Source organism: Dama dama, chromosome 32 (genome assembly GCF_033118175.1).
Source record: "Dama dama isolate Ldn47 chromosome 32, ASM3311817v1, whole genome shotgun sequence".
Lineage (NCBI taxonomy): Eukaryota > Metazoa > Chordata > Mammalia > Artiodactyla > Cervidae > Dama > Dama dama.
The window spans coordinates 20,138,086-20,162,498 of record NC_083712.1 but is presented as its reverse complement, the minus strand read 5'-3'; the positions used below and the strand labels follow the sequence as shown (position 1 = coordinate 20,162,498).

General features: G+C 39.7%; 1 protein-coding gene across 1 annotated transcript in view; it reads right to left on the bottom strand.

Annotated features, from left to right (window-relative positions):
• Positions 1–24,413, bottom strand: part of TENM3 (teneurin transmembrane protein 3) — a 701,853-nt gene that overhangs the window by 41,588 nt on the left and 635,852 nt on the right. Inside the window, exons 18-24 of the mRNA XM_061134549.1 lie at positions 23,013–23,280; positions 21,601–21,744; positions 14,849–15,098; positions 14,124–14,144; positions 4,670–4,902; positions 3,394–3,548; positions 1,735–2,609 (exon numbers count right to left, since the gene is read on the bottom strand). Of these exons, the coding sequence (XP_060990532.1) occupies positions 1,735–2,609; positions 3,394–3,548; positions 4,670–4,902; positions 14,124–14,144; positions 14,849–15,098; positions 21,601–21,744; positions 23,013–23,280 (1,946 nt within the window). The remainder of the gene's footprint in view (positions 1–1,734; positions 2,610–3,393; positions 3,549–4,669; positions 4,903–14,123; positions 14,145–14,848; positions 15,099–21,600; positions 21,745–23,012; positions 23,281–24,413) is intronic.

Sequence of the window (24,413 nt, the reverse complement as noted above, 5' to 3'; positions counted from 1 at the left end):
GGAATGAACAAGTAATGGAAAGTGATTTTACAAAGCCCATGAAATGTGACTGTTCAAAGAGCACATTGGCTGGGCCATTCCTCCACAAATTTAGTAGAATAGCCTGGCTGGATGCGCCTTTTATGCTTTTAGAGTGACCAGCTATTTCTGATATGCATTTAGTGGTAAGGCTCTTTTCAGTGGAGTTCAGATTCTCCAATAACCAATGGTGAGAAGTTCAGCCTGTCTCAGTCTGAATGGGAGGGGTGTTTGGGGGAGAATCGATACATGTCTATGTATGGCTGAATCCCTCAGCCATAGAACCCGGCTATTCACCTGACACTGTCACAACAATGCTAACTGGCTCTACGTCAATACAAAATGAAACGTTTAAAAAAAGTTAAGCCTTTCTATATGTGGTACTGATGGAATCAGCCAAGTTCATTGCAAATGTTTTTAAAGTTTCCCTTCAAGGGAGTTTGGGAAGATCATGTGCATACTGCTACATTCAAAATGGATGACCAACAAGGACCTACTGTATAAGCAACTCTGCTCAATGTTATGTGCCAGCCTGGATGGGAGGGCAGTTTGGGGGAGAATGGATGAGCCTGGTGGGCGACAATACATAGGGTCGCAAAGAGTCAGACACCACTGAAGCGACTTAGCATGCATGCATGGATGCATGTATACGCATGGCTGAGTCCCTTCACGGTTCACTTGGAACACTCCCACAACATTGTTAACCGGCTATGAGTGAAAGTTGCTCAGTTGTGTCAGACTCTTTGTGACCGCATGGACTACAGTCCATGGACTTCTCCAGGCCAGAATACTGGAGTGGGTAACCTTTCCCTTCTCCAGGGGATCTTTCCAACCCAGGGATTGAACCCAGGTCTCCTGCATTGCAGGCGGATTCTTTACCAGCTGAGCCACAAGGGAAGCCCAAGAATACTGGAGTAGGTAGCCTATCCCTTCTCTAGCAGATCTTCCTGGCCCAGGAATTGAACTGGGAATCTCCTGCATTGCAGGTGGATTCTTTACCAACTGAACTATCAAGGAAGCCCTTACTCAACACAAAATGAAAAGTTAAAAGTTTGAAAAAAAAAAAAAAAAAAGTTTTCCTTCAGTGACAGCTAACATAGCCAGCTTTAGCACATGGGTAAATATAAACCCCAAAAGTGTATGCCTAAAACCAAGACTGAAGTATGTTTCCATGAAAGTTTGCTGCTAATAAAATATTAGGTCTATATGAAGCAAAATATTAATCTTTAAGCAGAGGTAGATTGACCTTGATGGTCATGAAACTTAAGCTTCAGGGCTCCCCACTTGCCTGAGTCCCTTCCAAGGCCCTGACCCTAATTTTGTCTTCTTTCTCCAGAAAAAGGGATCCCCAACTTATAGAAGTTTCAGGTCCTCCCAAAACCTGGATCTCACTTGCCCTTAAGCTTATACTATTATTATACATTGTACTGTATATAAAACAGATAAACAAGGACCTACTGTGTAGTACAGGAAACTATATTCAGTATCTTGTAATAACCTATAATGGAGAAGAATCTGAAAAGGAATATATGTGTGTGTGTGTATATATGCACACAACTGAATCACTTTGCCCTGAAACACACATTGTAAACCAACTATACTTCAATAACCCCCAACCCCGCAAAAAGGGCAGAAAAAGGATCATACTGTTATTATCTTACATTATATTATTATATCACAGTATTTATAATCAGAGTAGAATTTTGATATACTTACTCAAAAAATGTTGTCCATCCAGTTTCATCGCTTTTAGTGGCTAAAAGGCCGCTGTTGCCATGGTAAGTAAACAAAACTAGTTCTAGTCCTTGAGCGGTCATGCTTTTCAAACATCCATTTGTCCCTATGGTCAACCATATCACCTGGTTATCTGGAGACACCACTCGGACTGGCATGCGATTCGGGTCCCGTCTAATCCTAAGGGTGTTGCCGTTACTGTCGGTCACAGCGGTGATGTCGTTGTCGTTGCTGTAGCTAAAGTTGAACAGGTAATCGCCAGTGACCAAACTGACAGTATACTGGTGAGTGCCATTGATGTCAAAGATGTAGAGTTCTTGATCAGTTGGAGAGGCAACTTCGTAGAAGTTCATAGAGTTAAGCAAAGGCTTGTTCTTTGACACCGCCCGGATCCGAATGTTCCCCAGGTCTGCGATGTACAGGGTACCATCCGGGGAGGCGGCGAGGGAGGACGGAGCGCTCAGTTTGGCATCTTTGGCATAGCCATCTCCGCTCTGGTAGCAGTCACAGTTGGCATCGTTTTTGCAGTCACACTCCGACGGTATCCCGGCGACCAGGGAGATCTCCCCATCGGTGGTGACTTGCCGAATCCGGTTAATTTTCTTTTCGTCGGTTTCTGTGATGTACAGGACCCCACTGTAGGACACAGCAATGGCAGTGGCGGACTCCAGGGTCGTCTGCACCGCGTGCTTGCCCACGGAATATTCCACCCCTGGCACCTGGCAGTGCATGGGCCGCCCAGCGGCAATGCGCACTTGCCGGTTCTCAGTGATCTGTAAAACTACATTATTATCCAGGACATAAATGGAGTTGTCCATTGGGTTAATGGCGAGGTCAGTGGGCCATTCCAGACGTACCTGAGTTAAAAAAAAAAACAAAAAGAAATGGTCTGGTTAGTCAGTTGCTGAGATGCGGGTCATTTGCCAGGAAAGTAAATTAGACTGTTTAGGGAAATGACCGTTACTTTGATAAACAGTTTTAAAATTGTTTTTAAAACATATAGAGTGAAATAAATGTAAACATTTGGAGTGGAGACAAATGGAAGAAATAACATTTTATTTAAAAATGCAGCTCACTGAAAGATTTTGCAGATTATAGCTAAGTAGCAAATGAACCTCTAAGTAGTGAGTTAATAGATATCAGTGAGATATGAACACAGTTCCTTTCAGCAGTAATAATCACCAAATGCTGGGGCTTTCTAGGTTATGAATACATTAGTGTTCTCCTGTGTTTTCAATCAGGCCAATAGTAAAGTTTCTAATTCTTAACAGAAGTCCCTGAGGACTAATCTTAGGGGGGTTCTCTCTACTACTTAAGGACCTCACGCAATCACAAGCTTAGAGATTTAAGCGGTTTTGTTCTTCTTGGAATATCTGCATGCTGCTGCTTTAATGGTATTTTATTACAAATGATTAGCATTTCTTAGTGATAATTGTCCTGTATTGCATTGAATTCTTCAAATGCAGAACTGGCGAAGAAAATAACTTTGTATTAGCTCCGGAGACACATTATCAATGCACGCTCTTTATCACAAGGTCGGCGGCCATGACGCACGTGGTTTACGATGGTGTTATCAGTGTATGGACACTAAATCAAGTCACTCAGAAGAAAAACAGACACTGTGGGCAACGTTTTCACTACCTGGCTGATGTGCATGCTGGTATCACAGGTTAAAGGTCTGGCTGAAGTCAGATCGTTAGAGCCCAGGAGAGTTGATATGATTCCATTCTGATCAACTTTTCTGATCATTGTTCCATCAACAAAGTAGATTAATCCATTTTTATCAACTGCCATTCCTGTATCCAAGAGAGGACCTGTTAGTAATCTTTCAAAAATGATTTAATTAAACGCTCACACCCCTCATTAAACTCAACATTTAACATCAATAACATATGTGGGCAGTAGACAGGAGGTAAGACTGCAGATTGCCAACACATTAGAAAAAAATCCAACACAGGCATTTTTTTTTAAAACATTACAAATCAATGTAAAATGTAATAAAGAACCAAAATTTGTAAGAATCTGTACTTAGCATGTGGATCATATGGGTAGTACGTGTGTTTAAAATATAAACACCATATAGTGTTGCTGTCTATAAATTATGGAAACAGGTCAAATTCTGTTATGCTGAACTTAGAGTAACTCTATTCTAACAAAAATAGATCTAAGCCAAGGTTAGTGTTTTGTTGAACTTGTTGACCTTGTTAGAATGAAATCTGCTAGGATGAATAATTCAGCACAACAAATACTTCTCTCCAGTCCATGTTCACATAACAGTCTCTAGCTATAATGAAAAAAAAAAAAAAAAAGGCTCAAACTGAAAAACACTGTAATGAATGGCATAATACATGAAGGAGGAGTCAGTTCCGACTAACTTAAAAGCTAGAGGCCCCTGTCACATAGAATTTTTAGCCCCTGTTACCTCCAGAAATTCATCACAGCAAGCATTTTTTTCCCATGGCATAGAAACAAAAGTTTAGTAGCTCCAAACTGGGTGAGGGCTAATAGGGTCACTTAGTGATGGTTCTCAGAGAGGCCTGGGACTCATTCATGACAAAGAAATTCCAGGACAATGAAAGAATGTGGACACTTCCCTGAAGCTGAAAAGGATGTGACCTGAATGATACTGAGTAGTTGCTTGATTCCTTGAAAAGTTGAGAAAAGTGGTATGATAATAAAAAATGCCAAGCACGTAAAATCAACCTACAGCTGATTTTACTGTACAATCAACCTTAGGATTTTAGCCATTTCACACTAAATGGCTTTTCAAAATACTAGATGTGAAATGGCTGTCCAGAACACAGCTGAGAGGAAAATGTTAACTCAGCATTAAACACAACCAGGCCCTAACTGGATTTTCCACCTTTTAATTTTTTAATGAAAAGAAATCCTCCAGTTGGTAAATGCCGGTTGGTACCTTTGGGACTCATGAGCGTTGCTTCCACAGCCTTCCCGCCGTCCCCACATCTGGCTTCATCGAAAGGAAGGCACTGCTCCCCTGTTCCTGCCACCACTTCGGCATTCTTAGTCAAGTCTTTGGCACCCGTGAGTGACTTTGGGCGGTAAATCCTGCGGGTGTTAGTGTCAGAAACATACAAGTCTCCTGTGACTGGGTCAGTTGCGAGGTAGTACCTGTGAGCTGGGTTGCTGCTGTAAGAAAAGACCATACAAAAACATCACAAAAAAAGTTACTCCTAAAACAGAGAAGTTAAAAGCAAAATAAAACAGATGATGAGAAACTAGTGATAAACTGAGACTCCTCATCAATGACTAGAAAGTGAACAGCACCGTACACAATGATTTAAAAGAACTGGTGCCAATCTCTGACATGACTCTTTTCCTTGTCTGTTCTTGAGGATGTAACAATTTATTAAACAGCCATCTTAAAAGTAATTACCTTCAGAAGGCGATATGCTTCCAGCCTAAAACAAAGAAGCAAGCTCTCAAAATATTTTTGGTTCAATGCAAAGCCATTAATACACACCCCTTGAGTGACAGGCTTAAGGATTATTCCAGGGAAAGGGGGTCTCTAACAAACTCTTCAGTGAAGTATGACATTCTAGTGATTCTACTTGCATCTCACTGTAGGGAAATCTCTGACTTTCTCTGGCAATCAAACCAAAAACACCTGGCTTCAAAAATGAAAAAAAAAAAAAAAAAAATTCCTTTCTTTTTGCTCATGTTTTAGGGCATGTGGGATCCTAGTTTCCCAACCAGGGATCAAACCATTGCCCCCTGTTTTGGGAGCTGGGAGTCTTAACCACCTCCAGAGACATCCCGATGCCTGAAATCTTAAATGCACTAAGACATACTGTGTTCCTTAATGTGGTAGTTTATTACTTTGTACTGAGGTGAAAAGTTACATATTATTACAACATTCAGAAAAATTTTGTAGAGGTTTTTTTCTTCCCCCTCCAATAATCAGTCTGATATTGGCAGAGTCGCTCTTCCAGATATGTGTATTTACAGCGGTGACACAGTCGTAACTCAATCAAGCTGGGTCTATTTTGGAAGGCATGACATTGGTGAGATTCTCAAGTCTTTCCTATCTCCCCGATTATACACTAATTATCACACAGTTGGTTGTAAACATATACATACACATTTTATCTTCCTGTCAGCTGTGTATATGTGAGCATAACCTCTGGACCACGTTGCCCGTGTTTGATCATCCGCTTCATCACTAAACTGTGTGACCTTGAGCAAGCCAGCTAACTTTGCCTCAGCTCCCTTATCTGTAAACGTGATAATAATGCAGATTTCCTAGGCTGTTGAGAGAGTTGCATGAACTAGTACAAGGAAAATCCTTACAACAGTGCTGACCACACAGTACCTACTTAGGAAGCAGTAGCTGCTCTTAATACTGACGTGCGTCCTGTCCCCTCTCACACTGCACTGTCTTTTGCCTTGTCACTCAAGCCCCTGTAGAAGTGTAATAATTGTTAACTACACTAAAACTTGCCTTCTGAAAAAGTAAATAAGGAAAAAAGAATTCTCTAAACTTGAATAGGTTCAATTTGTTTCTTCAGTCCTGCTATTATTCTGTAAAGTCAAAACTATCAAAACACTGCAGATCCTTCTTAAAATATCCAGTTTGAATTGTTTCTAATGGAATGAGGCTAAAGGTAAATGAAAAATGCAGACTTTTTCATGATGCCCCTCATTTTGAGCAGAAAACAACAGATTTCTGAGACGCCTGCTTGAGTAGCAGCAATATACTCTTTAGCTATAGGGCATGAGTTTTCTTGGTCCAAAAATAATAGACATTCGGGTCATAAGCTTTGCATCTATTGGCATCACTTTTATTCCAGTGGAATGGTAAAAAGACAAGGTCCAATGTGATGCTTTATATTTTCTGTCCTGAAGCATCTCCTTCCTTGAAGACACAGAAATTTCTAAATCGAGCACTATCTGCCAATGGCTTTAAAAATGTCCATCAAGTGAAGGCTCTAATTTTGCACAGAAGTCTATTGTCCAGAAGAACAAATGTGGAGGCGTATGCAGCCCTGGAGAAGAGCATTCGCCTCTGGAAATATTCCCCACAGAACAGCAGGAAATGACAGCGTGCTCCTTTCCCTACAGTGGCTCCTTTCCCTGCCAAGGCAAATTAGAGCTGCTTCTTGGGTCCCAGTTTCCCTTAAATGAAAAAAAAGGGGGATCTGTACTGAAACCCTCAAAGAAAAAAAAGTGAGTGTGGAAATTTTCAGTTGACAGGCTGGTGGCAAGAAGCTCTGAGTAGCGTGAATGATGTGTTTGGGATTCAAGGACACCTGATTTAAGCAGAGAGTTTTCTGAAGGGGGTGTTGGTTCCTGCCCTTCCAAGTTCCTGCAAAGCCAAAGCACTGGAGAGGCTGGGGTGGTGGTACAAATGGGTGATGAGCTTTTCCATCAGTGATCTATCTCCTGTGAAAATGTGAGGCTATAAAGAACTAAACAGACATTTCTCCAAAGAAGACATACAGATGGCTAACAAACACATGAAAAGATGCTCAACATCACTCATTATCAGAGAAATGCAAATCAAAACCACAATGAGGTACCATTACACGCCAGTCAGGATGGCTGCTATCCAAAAGTCTACAAGCAATAAATGCTGGAGAGGGTGTGGAGAAAAGGGAACCCTCTTACACTGTTGGTGGGAATGCAAACTAGTACAGCCGCTATGGAGAACAGTGTGGAGATTCCTTAAAAAACTAGAAATAGAACTGCCATATGACCCAGCAATCCCACTTCTGGGCATACACACCAAGGAAACTAGATCTGAAAGAGACACATGCACCCCAATGTTCATCGCAGCACTGTTTATAATCACCAGGACATGGAAGCAACCTAGATGCCCATCAGCAGATGAATGGATAAGGAAGCTGTGGTACATATACACCATGGAATATTACTCAGCCATTAAAAAGAATTCATTTGAATCAGTTCTAATGAGATGGGTGAAACTGGAGCCCATTATACACAGTGAAGTAAGCCAGTAAGATAAAGACCAATACAGTATACTAACGCATATATATGGAATTTAGAAAGATGGTAACGACAACCCTATATGCAAAATAGAAAAAGAGACACAGATGTACAGAACAGACTTTTGGACTCTGTGGGAGAAGGTGAGGATGGGATGTTTCGAGAGAACAGCATCGAAACATGTGTATTATCTAGGGTGAAACAGATCACCAGCCCAGGCTGGATGCATGAGACAAGTGCTCGGGCCTGGTGCACTGGGAAGACCCAGAGGAATCGGGTGGAGAGGGAGGTGGGAGGGGGGATCGGGATGGGGAATGCATGTAAATCCATGGCTGATTCATGTCAATGTATGACAAAAACCACTATAATATTGTAAAGTAATTAGCCTCCAACTAATAATAATAAATGAAAAAAAAGACCAATACTGTATACTAACGCATATATATGGAATTTAGAAAGATGGTAACGACAACCCTATATGCAAAACAGAAAAAGAGACACAGATGTACAGAACAGACTTTTAGACTCTGTGGGAGAAGGCGAGGGTGGGATGATCTGAGAGAACAGCATTGAAACAAGAATACTATCAAGGGTGAAACAGATCACCAGCCCAGGTTGGATGCATGAGACAAGTGCTCAGGGCTGGTGCACTGGGAACACTCAGAGGGATGGGATGGGGAGGGAGTCGGAAGGGGGGATCAGGATGGGGAACACATGTAAATCCATGGCTGATTCATGTCAATGTATGGCAGGAACCACTGCAATATTGTAAAGTAATTAGCCTCCAACTAATAAAAATAAATGAAAAAAAGAAAAAAAAATAAAGATGCTGATATCCTAAAAAGAAAAAAAAAAAAAAGAAGAAAATGTGAGGCTATGATGACTGCCAACTGTCAGATGCTGGCAACTAGGGTGCAGGAAATTTCCCAAAAGCACAGACTGGGGGAATCTCTATTTAGCAGAACCATATACAATAACCTTCTTGGGTGACTGGCTGATCTTTTTATTTCAGAAAGGTTTACGATAACATTGAGACCTTGACCAACAGCATCAAAACCAAAGAGGCTGAGACCAAGTTAAGAACCTGTGCTATACTGTACTGTGCCTGGACTCTTAACTCACCTTGAACTGTCTAGATCCAAGCTGTCTTCTCTACGTCTTACTCAATTAGATTATAGATTTAGACAGATCCAGTGGTAAATGCAGACTAGGTTTGCTCATTTATTTTGTCGTAATTCAGCCTTCTTAGACTAGAGAATTATTTGCAAAGGACAAGCTGTAGAATGTTGGTCGCTCAGTTGTGTCCGACTCTTTCGCAACCCCCATGGGTCTGCCAGGTTCCTCTGTTCATGGGATTCTCCAGCCAGCAATACTGGTTTGGGTAGCCATCCCCTCCTCCAGGAGATCTTCCCGACTTAAGAATTGAACCTGGGTCTCCTGCACTGCAGGCAGATTCTTTACCATCTGAGACACCAGGGGAGCCCAAGCTATAGCATAGATATTTACACTTTAAAACTTCTCCGTTGGAAACTGTACCACGGCCCTTGGAACACAGAGTGTTTGAAGGAGTATAAATTATATTAATGTATAAAACTATGATTTTCTGGCTAACAAAAGATTGTTTATATTATTGCAAGCAAGGCTTTGGGTTTGGGATGTGGTATTTTTGTGCCTGCTTAATTTTTAACTATTAAGTCAATGAGAAGCTCTGAATCAAATTTTTAGAGTTTTGTATCTAAACGTTAATCTGTTAAATTTCACAGACCTGTGACTGACACTTCTTTGATCTTTTAATTGGTAATATAAAATTCACAAAGTTGATTTTTAGAATTACATGCTTAAATGCCCCTTGGCTGGTATTAATTAATGAATTTAGTTTCCTTTATTTTTGGAATTTTAACGAATTGGATCAGGAATGAGCTAAAATTTACTACCTACAAATGGGGTTTGTTAGCAAACATACTAGCAACATCATAGGGGGAAATGTTGAACATATATAAAAAAACTTATTTTCTAAGCATTTTGGAAGCTCTCATTTATGTAAAAAATTTAATATGTTGGGTAGTATTTATATCAATTCATAAAAGTATAGCTAGACAATGTGATTTGATACAATATCCTGACAAATACTTAATACATTTGGGTATGACAGAATACTCTGAATTTTAAAATATTAAGAATGCTTTTATATTTATTTTATTATTCAACATATTATTTGCCCCATCAGTCCAATTAATGAGACTGCTGATATGCTATGAAGCATAGGAAAAGGAAAACATTCATTTTTCTACTTTACCTCATCATTAACAACTGACTTCCCTGTTCATTTTTACATATTTAGACATATTTTTCCTTTTTCTTCCTACCACCTATTCCTGAGCCTTTCCTGACTTTTATGCTAGCCAGGAAAGTGGGGAAAGGAGAAAGCCAGGTAGGATCCTTTTGTTGCTGTTCAGTCGCTAAGTCGTGTCCAACTCTTTGTGACTCCACGGACTGCAGCCCGCCAGGCTCCTCTGTCCGTGGGATTCTCCAGGCAAGAATACTGGAGTGGGTTGCCATTTCCTTCTCCAGGGGGTCTTCTTGACCCAGGGATTGAACCAGTGTCTCCTGCATGGACAGGCGGATTCTTTACTGCTGGGTCACCAGGGAAGCCTAGGTAGGATTCTATCATCTGATAGAAGGAAGATGATATTGGTAGGTAAACAGGAAGAAGCATCTGTATAGAATTTTCATTTTTTAAGCTAAATGAAGAAGCTCTGATGAGCCGAAATACCTTGGTTTCATCAATGTTGATAAATTAGTTACTCAGCAAATGAATCCCTAATTTTTTCAATGATTATTATCATCTGTTTGATGATGTGGACTTAAAAGCCTTGTTTTTTAATTTTTCCTACATCTTTCCCTTTCTCATCACTCACACACTGTGTCCATTCACTGCCTTCCTTTCTCTTATCAGCTGATTCCTTCATGATTCCTCAGACTATTTCAGGTACCTAGCATCTCATGGTTTCACATAATAGCTTCCTAACTGATCTTCAAGTCATCCTGGACACTGACACCAGATTCATCTTGCTAAAAGGCCACTCTGAGATGATGCTATCTTGTTCAACATCAGACCACGGTTCCCCACTGTCTGCTACTCTGCAGGACCAGAGAGTAACTCCTTAGAGCCATCAAGGCCCTGAGCTCTCTGACCTTAACCTGCCTTCCTACTGATCTCTCAATTACTACCAACATGGTCATTTTGATGTTATCATAATTTTTAACTGGATTGCGTTTCTCTTAGAACGTGTTCCACTCATCTTTTCTGAGCAAGTAACTTGACTTGTTCTATATTCTTTCCTCATGACTGCTCTCCGTTCTCCTGGTAGTTCTGTGTCAGCAGATTTCATTTTAGACCTGCGTTAAGTATCAACCTTCCAGGAAACTTTTCCTAAATACACTCCTATCTCCCCCTAATCTCTCCCTTCACAGAGAGTGACAAAGTGTTACTCAGTTGTATCTGACTCTTTGCAACCCTATGGACTGCCAGGCTTCTCTGTCCATGGAATTCTCTAGGCCAGAATACTGGAGTGATTTGCCATTCCCTTCTCCACGGGATCTTCCTGACCCAGGGATCGAACCTGGGTCTCTCACACTGCAGGCAGATTCTTTACCATCTGAGCCACCAGGGAAGCCTCCACACATTTACTCTCAAAACACAAGCCATGTGATTAGGTGTCAAAGAGTGATATTGATGATGTTATTTAGTCTATTACATGTCCATCTTGCTCTCCCTACTGCATTGTGAGTTCTGGGAGCGTCGACTTTGTCTCAATAACTACAATCTGTCCAAGAACCCAGCACATGGTAAGTGATCAGTCAACACAGACTTAATGAAGATGGACATCAAGTTAAAACCTAAACCATTGTATTTTACACGGATGGCACATAAAGCAAATGCAAGAGTCCATGTTTAGCAGGGACAGCGTACAGAGAAGGATCATGAGAGAGGGGTTACAATGAGCATCATTGCCAAACATCACGTGCTAGTACAGAAGGAGTTCATTGTACAAAGTATTGTTAATAATGTAGCTCTAATCTCACAGCTTTTTTTCTAGAGAGATGACAATTCTACATAATTTATCCAATGATTGTGAAATAAATCTAGCTTTTTATAAATCCAGGGAATTAGCCTATAGAAACCTGGCCACTTGGACAGATGAAAACTGACTATGTGGTATAGTGTAAAGAAATTAAAAGATGCTTACTCCTTGGAAGAAAAGTTATGACCAACCTAGACAGCATATTAAAAAGCAGAGACATTACTTTACCCACAAAGGTCTGTCTAGTCAAGGCTATGGTTTTTCCAGTAGTCATGTATGGATGTGAGAGTTGGACTCTCAAGAAAGCTGAGTGCTGAAGAATTGATGCTTTTGAACTGTGGTGTTGGAGAAGACTCTTGAGAGTCTCTTGGACTACAAGGAGATCTAACCAGTCCATCCTAAAGGAAATCAGTCCTGAATATTCATTGGAGGGACTGATGTTGAAGCTGAAGCTCCAATACTTTGGCCACCTGATGTGAAGAACTGACTCATTTGAAAAGACCCTGATGCTGGGAAAGACTGAAGGCCAGAGGAGAAGGGGATGACAGAGGATGAGATGGTTGGATGGCATTACTGATTCAATGGACATGCATTTGAGTAAACTCCGGGAGCTGGTGATGGACAGGGAGGCCTGGCGGGCTGCAGTCCATGGGGTTGCAAAGAGTCGGACATGACTGAGCAACTTAACTGGACTGAACTGATGTGGTGTAGTGTAAAGAACATGCTTTTCCAGACTGGTTCAAATCTCTGTCCCCCATTTCTTAGTTGTGTACCTTGGGGGAAGAGGCATAACCTCCTCGAGCCCCTCTTAGTTTCTGTGTAACCTTGCAGGGCTGCTGTGTGTCTGGCACTGTGCCTGGTGTGAACAGCCCAGCCTGTTAAAAAGGTGGCTGTTTTGATCATTTTTTCTGTATTCGTCTCCAGCGTTTCTGCATGTAGTTGGTGTACACACCAGCTCGTCTTCTCTTCTCCACAGTTACTAAAAAGCCCAGGCCAGAACAATTTTGATATTCAGCTGTGGTTTCTAACAGCAGAGCTTTTCATGCTCAGAAGTCTGGAGAAATTCCGTGCTAGTTTCTGCATGTGGCTGGGCTACTAGTTGATAGCGTGAGATCAACAGGGGAGCCCAGGTGAAGGTCTTGGGACTGTGGATATGGGTCGTATGGATATGTGACAGCTACACACCTTTCAGCTGACCTTTGTTTTTTATTTCCTAGCTGTCAATCTCTGCACAAAGGTTTAATTAAATCACATGGATTTATTCGTCTCAAGGACTTCACGTTAACTATCATGTTAGTGATAGTTGGATTGATTTCTATCCAATATCATTGTATTAGCTATTTTAATGGCCAAACCAGATTGATCATGTCCAATATATCTTGCCTTTTTTTCTTTTTGCTAGTTTTCCTTTCAAACATATCCCCCCCAACCCCGACTTTTTTTTTTTTTTTTTGCTGTCCTCAGGGAAAGTTTCTCAGTTAAAAGTGCCCATACATCATACAAACTTTCCTGTACCTTCTTAGCTAAGTGCACAGAGCAAATAGAATCTGGAAACTTTGGAGCCTATATTTTTGCTTCAATGACATTCATTCTGAGCCCTGAAGAAAGTCTTTTCCTCCATAATAATGTAAGTGGAAACACTACTTCTTAAAACTCAAATCTATTAATTCTCTCAACTTAGGAAAATATACAGTTTAAATGGGGTTTAAATACACAGTTTAAACTACAGCAGTCATGAATTTACCAGGAAGTCAGTAAAGCTTAACCTTTAGGTCTCCTCCACTTGTATGAGTTCCTTCCAAGTGCAAGGGCCCCAGGCAGCATGTTCATGGGATCTTATGTTTTAAAAAATTTGCCAATGTAAACCATCTTTAGGTTCTTTTTCTTTAACTGAGTCCCCCTAACTGAATGAGCTTTGGGCCCCATAAAGCAGATCTGCCCGGGCTATTGGTCAAACTGAACTCTCCTCAAAGTCTCAACTGTGCTTCAAACGTTGTTCTGTTCAAAATGGCTTATAGTCAGTACCTGAAATTTACAGGTTTCTTGTTACACAGAGATGCTCATTATAATGGTTTTCTGCGACAAAATTTAATGCTAGTCAACTCAAAAATATTTTTCAAATTATAATGCACAATATGGGCTTTGCAATATGCTGTATCATAATAGTTCATTTGTGCAATTTTCATTCCTCAGATGTTCTCTGCTGCTGAATTTCCTCTCTCATGATAAATTGTTCTTAGAAAACAATGTCAGAGAGTCATGTTGACACATACAAAGGACATTCAAAAATACACAATAACCTTTAAGCAAGATGCTTACCTATGTCTAAAATCTTTATTTCTTGGTGGAAGCAGATAAAAAGGGTGGAGAAAAAAAGCATAGTTAGAAAAGGTTTCTATATAATGAACTGAATACTGAGATTTTAATTATTTTATGGAAAATTGCTAACTTAAGCAGAACTAACACTGGAAATGAATTTTGTAGGTCAAGGCTTATCAAAACAATTTATAGAACAGAATGATTTTGATAAACACACTTAAATGAACAAAGCAAAAGTAACAATTTGTTACTCTAACTACTGGCATTATGGTTAACGAGTTAACCCGACTTGAAGATTTGATATTCCAGTTGAAAGTTATAGGCTTTGTTTGTTTACTGTTATGTTCTAATACTGTAGGAAAATACTTTATGCTTTAATTTCAACCAAAGTTGAAGGTTGAAACCCTATATCACAAGGTTTTTCGAAAGATAACTAAAGAAATTTAAAATCCATAGTTCTAGCTTACTGGAGTACAGAAAATTCACTGGAATCAGTGAGATTTTATATACTAGGTTATTTTATACTCTTTCATACATTTAGGGCACAATATACACGTGTTGGGCTTTTCCAAATTTGAACCAAGAATTTCACTGCTTTCTAAGGAGAATTTTAAACACTAGAAAGGTATGTTTAAGTAAATAAATTAGTACACCATATGCAACATTATTTTAAAATAAAAGCATGTTTCGCTATGATCAAAACCCCAAAATAAGGAGAGACATACCTTAGCTCTAAAACGCTTGTTACATTTCCAGAAGGGAATATCCGCCGAACATAGTTGAAATCCCCCACATACAGACTGCCGTCGATCCCACACGCTAACGCCACCGGGGCCAAGAGTTTATTACCATCGGCTTGACCGTTGCAACTCGGGCACGAGATGCTGCGCCTTCTTCCATTGCCCATGATACTGCTGACCACAGGGGGCTGCTGGGAGATAAACTGATTCTCCCCGTTTCCCTTGTACAGGATACCTGGAAGAGATAAAATGGGTTTTTCTTATCATAAAAGGAGTAAAGATGAAAAGTCAACAGGTTCAGTACAGAAGCCACAGTTTGGTGCCTTTTCGATTTGGACTGGGAAAACTTTTATCCAAAGTTCTATCAGAAAACGCTCCATTCAATGACCCAGTGTAAAATATTATATAATAAGATATATAGGAGAGAGCAAAAAATGCTATCCATTATGGGTTTAAAGAATGTCTGGTGAAAGAAACAAAGGCCTAACAAGAAAAATTAGAAACTGACTTCTGGACATCAGTGACTCTCAAACTTGGCTACATGTTGGAACTGAAGGGAAGTTGTATAAACTACTCATGCTGGGATCTCACCCTGAGGGATTTTGATGTAATTGATCCGGGGGCGAGGGGTGAGGAGGGCAGCCTTGCATTGAGATTTTTAAAAATTCTCCAGATGATCTTAATGTGCATGTAGCCAAGTTTGACAACCATCTCTACACAATGTTCTTTGAAAGTGAAAGTCGCTCAGTTGTGTCCGACTCTTTGCGACCTCCTGGACTATACAGTCCATGGAATTCTCCAGGCCAGAATATTGGAGTGGGTAGCCTTTCCCTTTTCCAGGGGATCTTCCCAACCCACGGATCGAACCCAGGTCTCCCACAATGTTCTTTAGGGGGCAGCAAGTTTGCCTAATTGTTAAATGATGTTGAAAACACTCCATATGAATCCAACTAATAAAAATATGCACCAACAATATGACTTTCTTCTTTAGGAGTTTATCACTGATTTGTAAAAAATTAAATACACTTTACAGAAAACAAAGCTAGAAAATATATATCAAACCTCTAACATATGACTATACTGTGAAAGAGTATTTTTCTTGCTTATACTTCAACTTGATATGAAAATGCATGCACATGTAATTATTCAAAATTTCAGACATTACAAAATAGGGAAGGGCAGTTTATCATTTAAAGTGAATTTTGCTTTTAGACATGAAAATACCAATAATTTTAAGGCAAGATGCCAGTCTGCTCCATTTTGGTCTTCAACGAAAAGCTGAGAAAAAAATCTTAAATAAATATTTTCAAAGTGAGAAACTAGATGTGAGTGGAGATTCTAATTTTACTCATTTACCATTATTAAACATAGTCCACTGGTTGCATTTTGCTATGATGTAACCGGATGGTCAGCCGTTATTGTTCCACACGTTCAAGACACTTCTCAATATGTTATTATCTGTAAACCACCTGCTGTTTATACATTTTTTTTAAACAGATATACTGTTAAAAGAATCAATCCCAAGAAAGTACCAACAGGAAGCTTGAGAAAGTGTTTTTTCTTCCCATTTGGGGATAATTTGAAAGTGAAGAAGAAAGCAGAATAATGGTGTTCCTCTTATAGCTCAGCACATTTTAGGTGAATTCTGTCATTACTTTTCTAATGCTCTGCTACATGGGTGATGTAAGAATCATGGCCAATTTACATAAAGAAACCAGGACTGAAAAAACAAGTTTATTCAAATTTAGGGAAAATCATCTAAATAAGGCTTGATCATAACAACAGACAAAAAGCATTTTGCCTTGAATATTCAAAGAATACATTAATGATCCCTAAGATCTTTCTGTGATTGCATTATTTGACAGTGATGGAACTATAATTTCCTAGAACAGCCAGTTCTGTAATTTTCATCAGAAACTCCTGCTAGTCAGCCTATGGCTCGCCTGCATCTGATTCATTCAGTCATTACTTAGAACGATTGGTCTTTCATGATTCTCCTCTATTATGATAGAATAGAAAGATGAACATTAGAATATTTATTTCCATGTTCCAGGGTGCTTGCGCAAACACCTGTCACTGTCTATGTTTTTGCCTTCTTGTCTTCCTTACTGTATTTCCATTGCTCGTCCACCTTGTCATGATTACAAATCACTTTGCTTATTCAATTAGACACACGTCACTTTGAAAAGCCACTACCTGTCACACTGCTCTGGGATAACACTTGAAATCATATTCAGTTCAGTCTGTGAAGTAGGTTTCCTCACCTTTTAAAATAATATATATTTTATCATTTATAACTTTTTTGGGAGGATGGAATTTGGGGTCAGTTTTTACATCTGACCTGTTATTTTAATAAAATTTAACCATCTATTATTCTCTGGAAGAATGCGTGTGTATTTTTATTAAATGTATCCACACACAGAATATTTATGAGTTTCTTACTCTTCCTGAATATTACACTGAGAGCTGAATATCACACATACGGTTTTCCCTGAAGCTCTCGGCTTGTAGTCTTTTTACTGGTTCATAATTTCTTGGGTGAAATCCTGTGGCTAACTGGTTATGAACTTTACCCTAAAATCTCATAATAATGAAAACACACGGAGAGGTTTTCCTCTGGGTTTGTTTATAAAGAACTTCTGGAAGCTTTCCTGGCGGCTCAGATGGTAAAGAATCAGTCCTGCAATGGAGACCTGGGTTCGATCCCTGGGTTGGGAAGATCCCCTGGAGAAGGGAATGGCTACCCGCTCCAGCAGTCTTGCCTGGACGGTCCCATCGACAGGAGCCTGGTGGGCTACCGTCCATGGAGTTGCAAAGAATTGGACATGACTGAGCAACTTTCACAGCAATAGGAGGAATATAGCAATATGTCAAACTATGTGAACTATAATTGGAGAGACTATCAAAACGTATCCTTTATTTATTTCAATTTTTTGGCTGTGCCATATGGCATGTGGGATCTTAGTTCCCTGACAGGGACTGAACCCACATTCTCTGCATCGCAGCACAGTCTTAACTGCTGGACCACCAGGGAAGTCACAACAGTAGAGAATTTAATCAAGAGTGGCCACTGGCATGGCTGGCACACGGCGTTGCATTTTGAAAGAATGAGGTTAAGCCTTGTGTGGCTGACATCAGAGGCGGAAACCACCACTGCTTTAGACACTGCTGATGATCGGACAGGACATGTGGGACAACCTCCTTGGTTGGAACACCCCACTTTTTCAAAGTCTGTATCACACATGGCACTAGTTATATGCTCTGTCCCTAACCTTAGGGGGTGCAAAGTGAACCGAACCTGACGTCCAGGACACAGCTGGAAGGGAAGGAGAACATTAGCACCGCTATGCGCCAGAAAAGATGTGAGGGGTTTTGCTGATTTGTCCTTTTCTTACTACTGATTATCTCATTCAATTCTCTTCTGGAGAAGAGAATGTTCAAGTCCTGGATGGAAACTATTTAGATTTAGCACATTTAGAAGTTTAAAATGTATCCTCTTCAACTCCAATGATCATTTTCTTTTTAAACAAAAAGAACCAGTATCAAAGCAACATTAATCAGAAAAAGTAGCCTTCAATCATAGTTAAATATTTATTTAGTTGTATTGGATGCTTGACTCAACATTCTGTACCTCTGAAAACCTCTCATGAGACAAAAGCTAATTTTGACAAGATTATGAAATCTCCTTCTTTGGCTATTTGTAAGAGAAGAGCAGAGAGTTACTAGCATGGTAAGACTTAATTTCAGTTTAGTTCAGTAGCTCAATCATGTCTGACTCTGCGACCCCATGGACTGCAGCATATGCCAGGCTTCCCCGTCCATCACCAACTCCCACAGCTTGCTCAAACTCATGTCCATCAAGTCCATAATGCCATCCAACCATCTCATCCTCTGTCATCCCCTTCTCCTCCTGCCTTCAATCTTTCCCAGCATCAGGGTCTTTTCCAATCAGTTGGTTCTTCGCATCAGATGGCCAAAGTATTTGAAATTCAGCTTCAGCATCAGTCTTCCAGTGAATATTTAGGGTTGATTTCCTTTAGGATTGACTGGTTTGATCTCTTTGCAGTCCAAGGGACTCTCAAGAGTCTTCAACACCACAGTTCAAAAGCATCAGGTTTTCGATGCTTAGCTTTCTTTATGGTCCAACTCTCACATCCACACATGACTATTTGGAAAAACCATAGCTTTGACTAGACGGACCTTTGTTGGCAAAGTGCTGTCTCTGCTTTTTAATATGCTGACTAGGTTGGTCTTAGCTTTTCTTCTAAGAAGCAAGCGTCTTTTAATTTCATGGCTGCAGTCACCATCTGCAGTGATTTTGGAACCCAAGAAAATCAAGTCTGTCACTGTTTCCATTGTTTCCCCATCTGTTTGCCATCAAGATGGGACCAGATGCCATGATCTTTGGTTTTTCAATGTTGAGTCTTAAGCAAGCTTTTTCACTCTCCTCTTTCACTTTCATCAAGAGGCTCTTTAGTTCTTCTTCGCTTTCTGCCCTAAGAGTGGTGTCATCTACATATCTAAGGTTACTGATATTTCTCCTGCCAATCTTGATTCCAGCTTGTGCTTCACTCAGCCCAGCATTTCTCATGATGTAGTGTGCATACATCTGACTCAATGGACATGAGGTTGAGCAAGCTCTGGGAGTTGGTGATGGACAGGGAAGCCTGGCGTGGTGGAGTCCATGGGGTCACGAAGAGTCGGACATGACTGAGCGACTGAACTGAACTGAACTAAGCATTCAAGTTAAATAAGAAGGGTTACAATATACAGCCTTGACGTACTCTTTTCCTAATTTGGAACCAGTCCATTGTTCCATGTCCGGATCTAACTGTTATTTTTTGACCTGCATACAGATTTCTCAGGAGGCAGGTCAGGTGGTCTGATATTCCCATCTCTAAGCATTTTCCATAGTTTGTTGTGACCTATACTGTCAAAGATTTTGGCATAGTCAATGAAGCAGATGTTTTTCTGGAACTCTCTTGCTCTTTCTATGATTCAGTGGATGTTGGCAATTCGATCTCTGGTTCCTCTATCTTTTCTAAATCCAGTTTGAACATCTGGAAGTTCTTGGTTCACGTTCTGTTGAAGCCTGGCTTAGAGAATTTTGAGCATTACTTTGCTTGCATGAGATGAGTGCAATTGTGCAGTAGTTTGAACATTTTCTTCGGCATTGCCTTTCTTTGGGACTGGAATGAAAACTGACCTTTTCCAGTCCTGTGGCCACTGCTGAGTTTTCCAAATTTGCTGGCATATTGAGTGCAGCACTTTCACAGCATCATCCTTTAGGATTTGAAATAGCTCAACTGGAATTCCATCACCTCCACTAGCATTGTTTGTAGTGGTGCTTCCTAAAGCCCACTTGACTTTTCATTCCAGGATGTATGGCTCTAGGTGAGTGATCACACCATCGTGGTTATCTGGGTCATTAAGATCTTTTTTGTATGATCATTAAGTTCTTCTGTGTATTCGTGCTATCTCTTCTTAATATCTTCTGCTTCTTTTAGGTCCATACCATTTCTGTCCTTTACTGTGCCCATCTTTGCATGAAATGTTCCCTTGGTATCTCTTATTTTAGAGCAAGTTACCTTAGGGTTCTGTCTTTCTAGCAAAGTTGTTGAGTCGCCAAGTTGTGTTACTTTGCAACCCCATGAACTGTAGCCCACCAGGCTCCTCTCTCTATGGGAATGTACCTGTATATTACCTGAGATGTAGCCAAAGAAAGTAAAAGTGATAGTTGCTCAGTTGTGTCGGACTCTTTGCAACCCCATGGACTATGCTGTCTATGGAATTCTTCAGGTCAGAATACTGGAGTGGGTAACTGTTCCCTTCTCCAGGGGATCTTCCCAACCCTGGGATGGAGCCCTGGTCTCCTGCATTGCAGGTGGATTCTTTACCAGCTGAGCTACCAGGGAAGCTAGCCAGGATGTGGGTAAATGTTAGAAATACAGCAAAGACAATAGAATTTGTTTAATGCAATTAATGTTCTTTATGACATGAAGTTGGTCACATTTTGCAAGAAATTTATATCTTTTGGTTTATGAGATCTGACATGTGCTCCTCAGAGCATATTTATCTATCAGATCTACAACAAGTAATACTTTTTGATTCTTGCTTTCCTTTTCCCAGAGTATTTTTTCCTAATATTTGTAAAGTCAAAAAACAGCTAATGTAACCCAGGTTGAGTGGGAGAAGTTTTTTTTTCCCCCAAATGCAATCTAAGAAGAACTGAAAAATTCTAGATACTGAGAACGGACTACTTTTTTAAAGATTAAGATCTATTAGAAATATTTTTGTAAAGCCACTTGGAATTTTAGTTTTTTCTTTACTTAAAAAATCCCCCTCCCTCCATTTTTCATAAACCTACCTAAAGCACTCTGGATCAACTCAAGTACTTTCTAGGAAAACTATGTTGGTGATGAGACTATGAACACTGTGAAGTATATTACATAGTTTCCATTTTAAGCTTTCATAGTCTTTAATCTACTTATTTTTTTGGTCATACAATGTGGCATGTGGGAACTTTGTTTCCCAACCAGGGATCAAACCCATGTCCCCTGCAGTGGAAGCATGGAGTCTTAACCTCTGGACCACCAGGGAATTCCCTGAAGTCTTTAAAAATATACTTTTTGACCCCCTGCTAATTCTGATCCTATAGCATGCATGGGATAAAATCTTGCTCCAATTTAACTGATTTGAAAGTGAATAATATTAACTATCTGTGGACAAGCTCTTACCATTCTGAACATCCAACACATGATGTTTATTTAATGTCCAACCGCCCATGTTGGAAGCATCCAATTCGTAGCCTTGCAAAATGGCAGTCCTCTTCTCCCAGAGAGTCAGGTCCAAACACGACTCATATTCATATCCTACTGACACTAGAATCAGAACAAATCATGGTTCATCTTCCCAACCACAGGCAGAAATGCAATTTATTTTATTATCTTGATAAAACTGCTTTTTTCACAGATGTGCTCTGAGACCACATTTCCACTTATTTGTGAACAGAGTCATTTTTTATATGAGAAGATTTGATCATATAAAAGGTGGTTTTCTAAAAAAAAAAAAAAGATCTCCAAATATTATTTTTGTATTGACTTAATAGAAAACTAGTATTTTTCCCTACACCACTTTTTCACAAAGGGTCCATAGTACAAAATGAAGCTCAGGTTGAGCAACTGGGGAAGTCATTAGTTAGATTGGATAAATCGGCCCCAAATGGGGACCAGACAATAACAACAAAAAGTACCATTTACTATCTGAATAATCAGAGATGCTTGGGCTCCAGGAGTATTAAGTTATGGAAAATATTAACGCTAAGTAAGGTTTAATAGAGCAAACACAGATAGCCAGGTTACAACATTATATTCACATGCTCTTATCAGGAATAAACAATAGAACTAGCAGCAGATTGATAGGAACAAGTCTCAAAAGGAAAACTTCAGAGTTCACAAAGGAACATAGGTTTTAAAATTTAGAACAAAGTGAAGGGAGAAGGGGCAATTATCTGATCTGAAAAAATTCCAGTCCAAACTACATATTAATTTCAGGATAAAATGCCTACTATATTTTCAGGTAACATGTTTTCCTGGGTATTCTGAGCCTGAGCCTGGAGCCACACTATGCATATATCAACAGATCAAACTCTGATTGCATCGTCCCGTTATGCAGTGAAACAACTGGTTTGACGGTTTATGAATATCATTCTGCTGAACTGACCAGTCCTTCCAGTCAGAAGAGCTGAAATAATTTTTGGACACAAACGTTGTCTGATGTCATGTTAAAATATCATTTTGACTTGAAACTACATGTTGTTAGATACTGAAATGTAAAAAAGGTTAATGAAAATTGAGATTAAATTATAAAGGAAAGAAGAAAATGAAAAAAGGAAGGGACATGATGAGGAAGAAAACATGAAAAAAAGGATGTTAAAACCTGAAATTTCACATTCCCTTTCATCATATGGAATACACAACTTTTTCCTATTGTAGATCTAAACCAACCATTTACAACCTTTCTAGGCAACCTTACTGACATCCTCTCTGCTTATCCATGGATTTCCTTGGGTTACAATGAATTTCATGTTAATTCTGAGTTCAACACAGTGGTTTTGGTGCAGAATATAATACATTTACAAGGGACTTACCAACAGCTTCAGACAGACCATAGACCTTTTGATTATATGCATCTGTTTTATCCCATATAAAAGTATAGGCTAAGTTCGGTGATGCAGGAAACCACTTTTGAAAGAGTCTTCCTACGACAGCCACCATCAGATGCACCTTCATTAAATTAAATGGGATAACGGACTGGGTCATTGTGATCTTAAGTACTGACTTATACCCGGCAGCTCTGGAACTTAGATAGGAAAGTTTTAAGTCTGTTCCTGGAATTGTGGTTTCTTCGTGGAGGACCTAGGTTTAAAGAGAAAGCAGAAGTTTCAAACGGGGATCGTGTATGACTATTAGGTAAAATACATTTAAAAGAATGCAGCAAAGCAATTAACTATAAGATAAGATCCTAAAGAGTCAGTATCCACAAAAACACATTTGAGATGTTATCTTATTCAATGATTAAAAATAACGCTGCTGCCAGCTCAATTTTTCTCCTCCTAAAAGCTTCCTGTCATTTATCTTGAATTAATCACAGTTCAGGTGTTACTTCTCATACAGGAAATTTTGTGACTGCTCCATCAGGCTGACATGCACTGACTTGTTAGTTTATAGTCACAGTGGATTCTCACTAACCCATCTTTCACCCCCGTTGCCCTGGAGAATTAGAGCAGACATTTGTAAGATGGTTTGCTCAGCACAGAAATATGGCCCAGGCCAAAGATCTGGCCCATGCCAGCTGGCTCATTTAGGAGTTAAACCTACATCTATGGCCTCATCAGCTGACTGGTCACAGCCTAGAAAGACAGGAATGGTAACAAAACAGACCAATTCACTTGGGTTAAATTGTAGCAAATTCCATATTCACCTTGGAAGGTAATATAACAACAGCACACTCCCATAATTATTTAAACATTGAGCTTGCACTCATGGCTGATTTTTGATATGATGGTACATGAACTAATATTTTCAAGTTGCATAAATTTCCCCCCAGAGAACAATTAACATGCTGTTGAATGTCTGCAAAAGATACTCGATATACACATTGAAATGAGTGTAAAGAGTTAATATAATTACCTGCATAAAAATCATGTTACAAATTTTAAAAATCATATTCCTAACCCCACAATGTACCCATCAGTGTGATATGCTCAATGAATGCCAGGAAATTTATCCTGACATATGCAAAATACATTATGTTGAAACAGGATTTCAATGTTTTGAAAAAAAATCTGTTATGGTGTATATAAAATAAATCCAAATAATTCAGATTCTACTTGCTAACAGTGCTATTAGTTTGGTTAATAATACTAGCTCTTCTTAGGTTCAGGCTTCCCTGGTGGCTCAGATGGTAAAGAATCCACTTATAATGCAGGAGACCCGGGTTTGATTCCTGGGTCAGGAAGATCCCCTGGAGAAGCGAATGGCTGTCCACT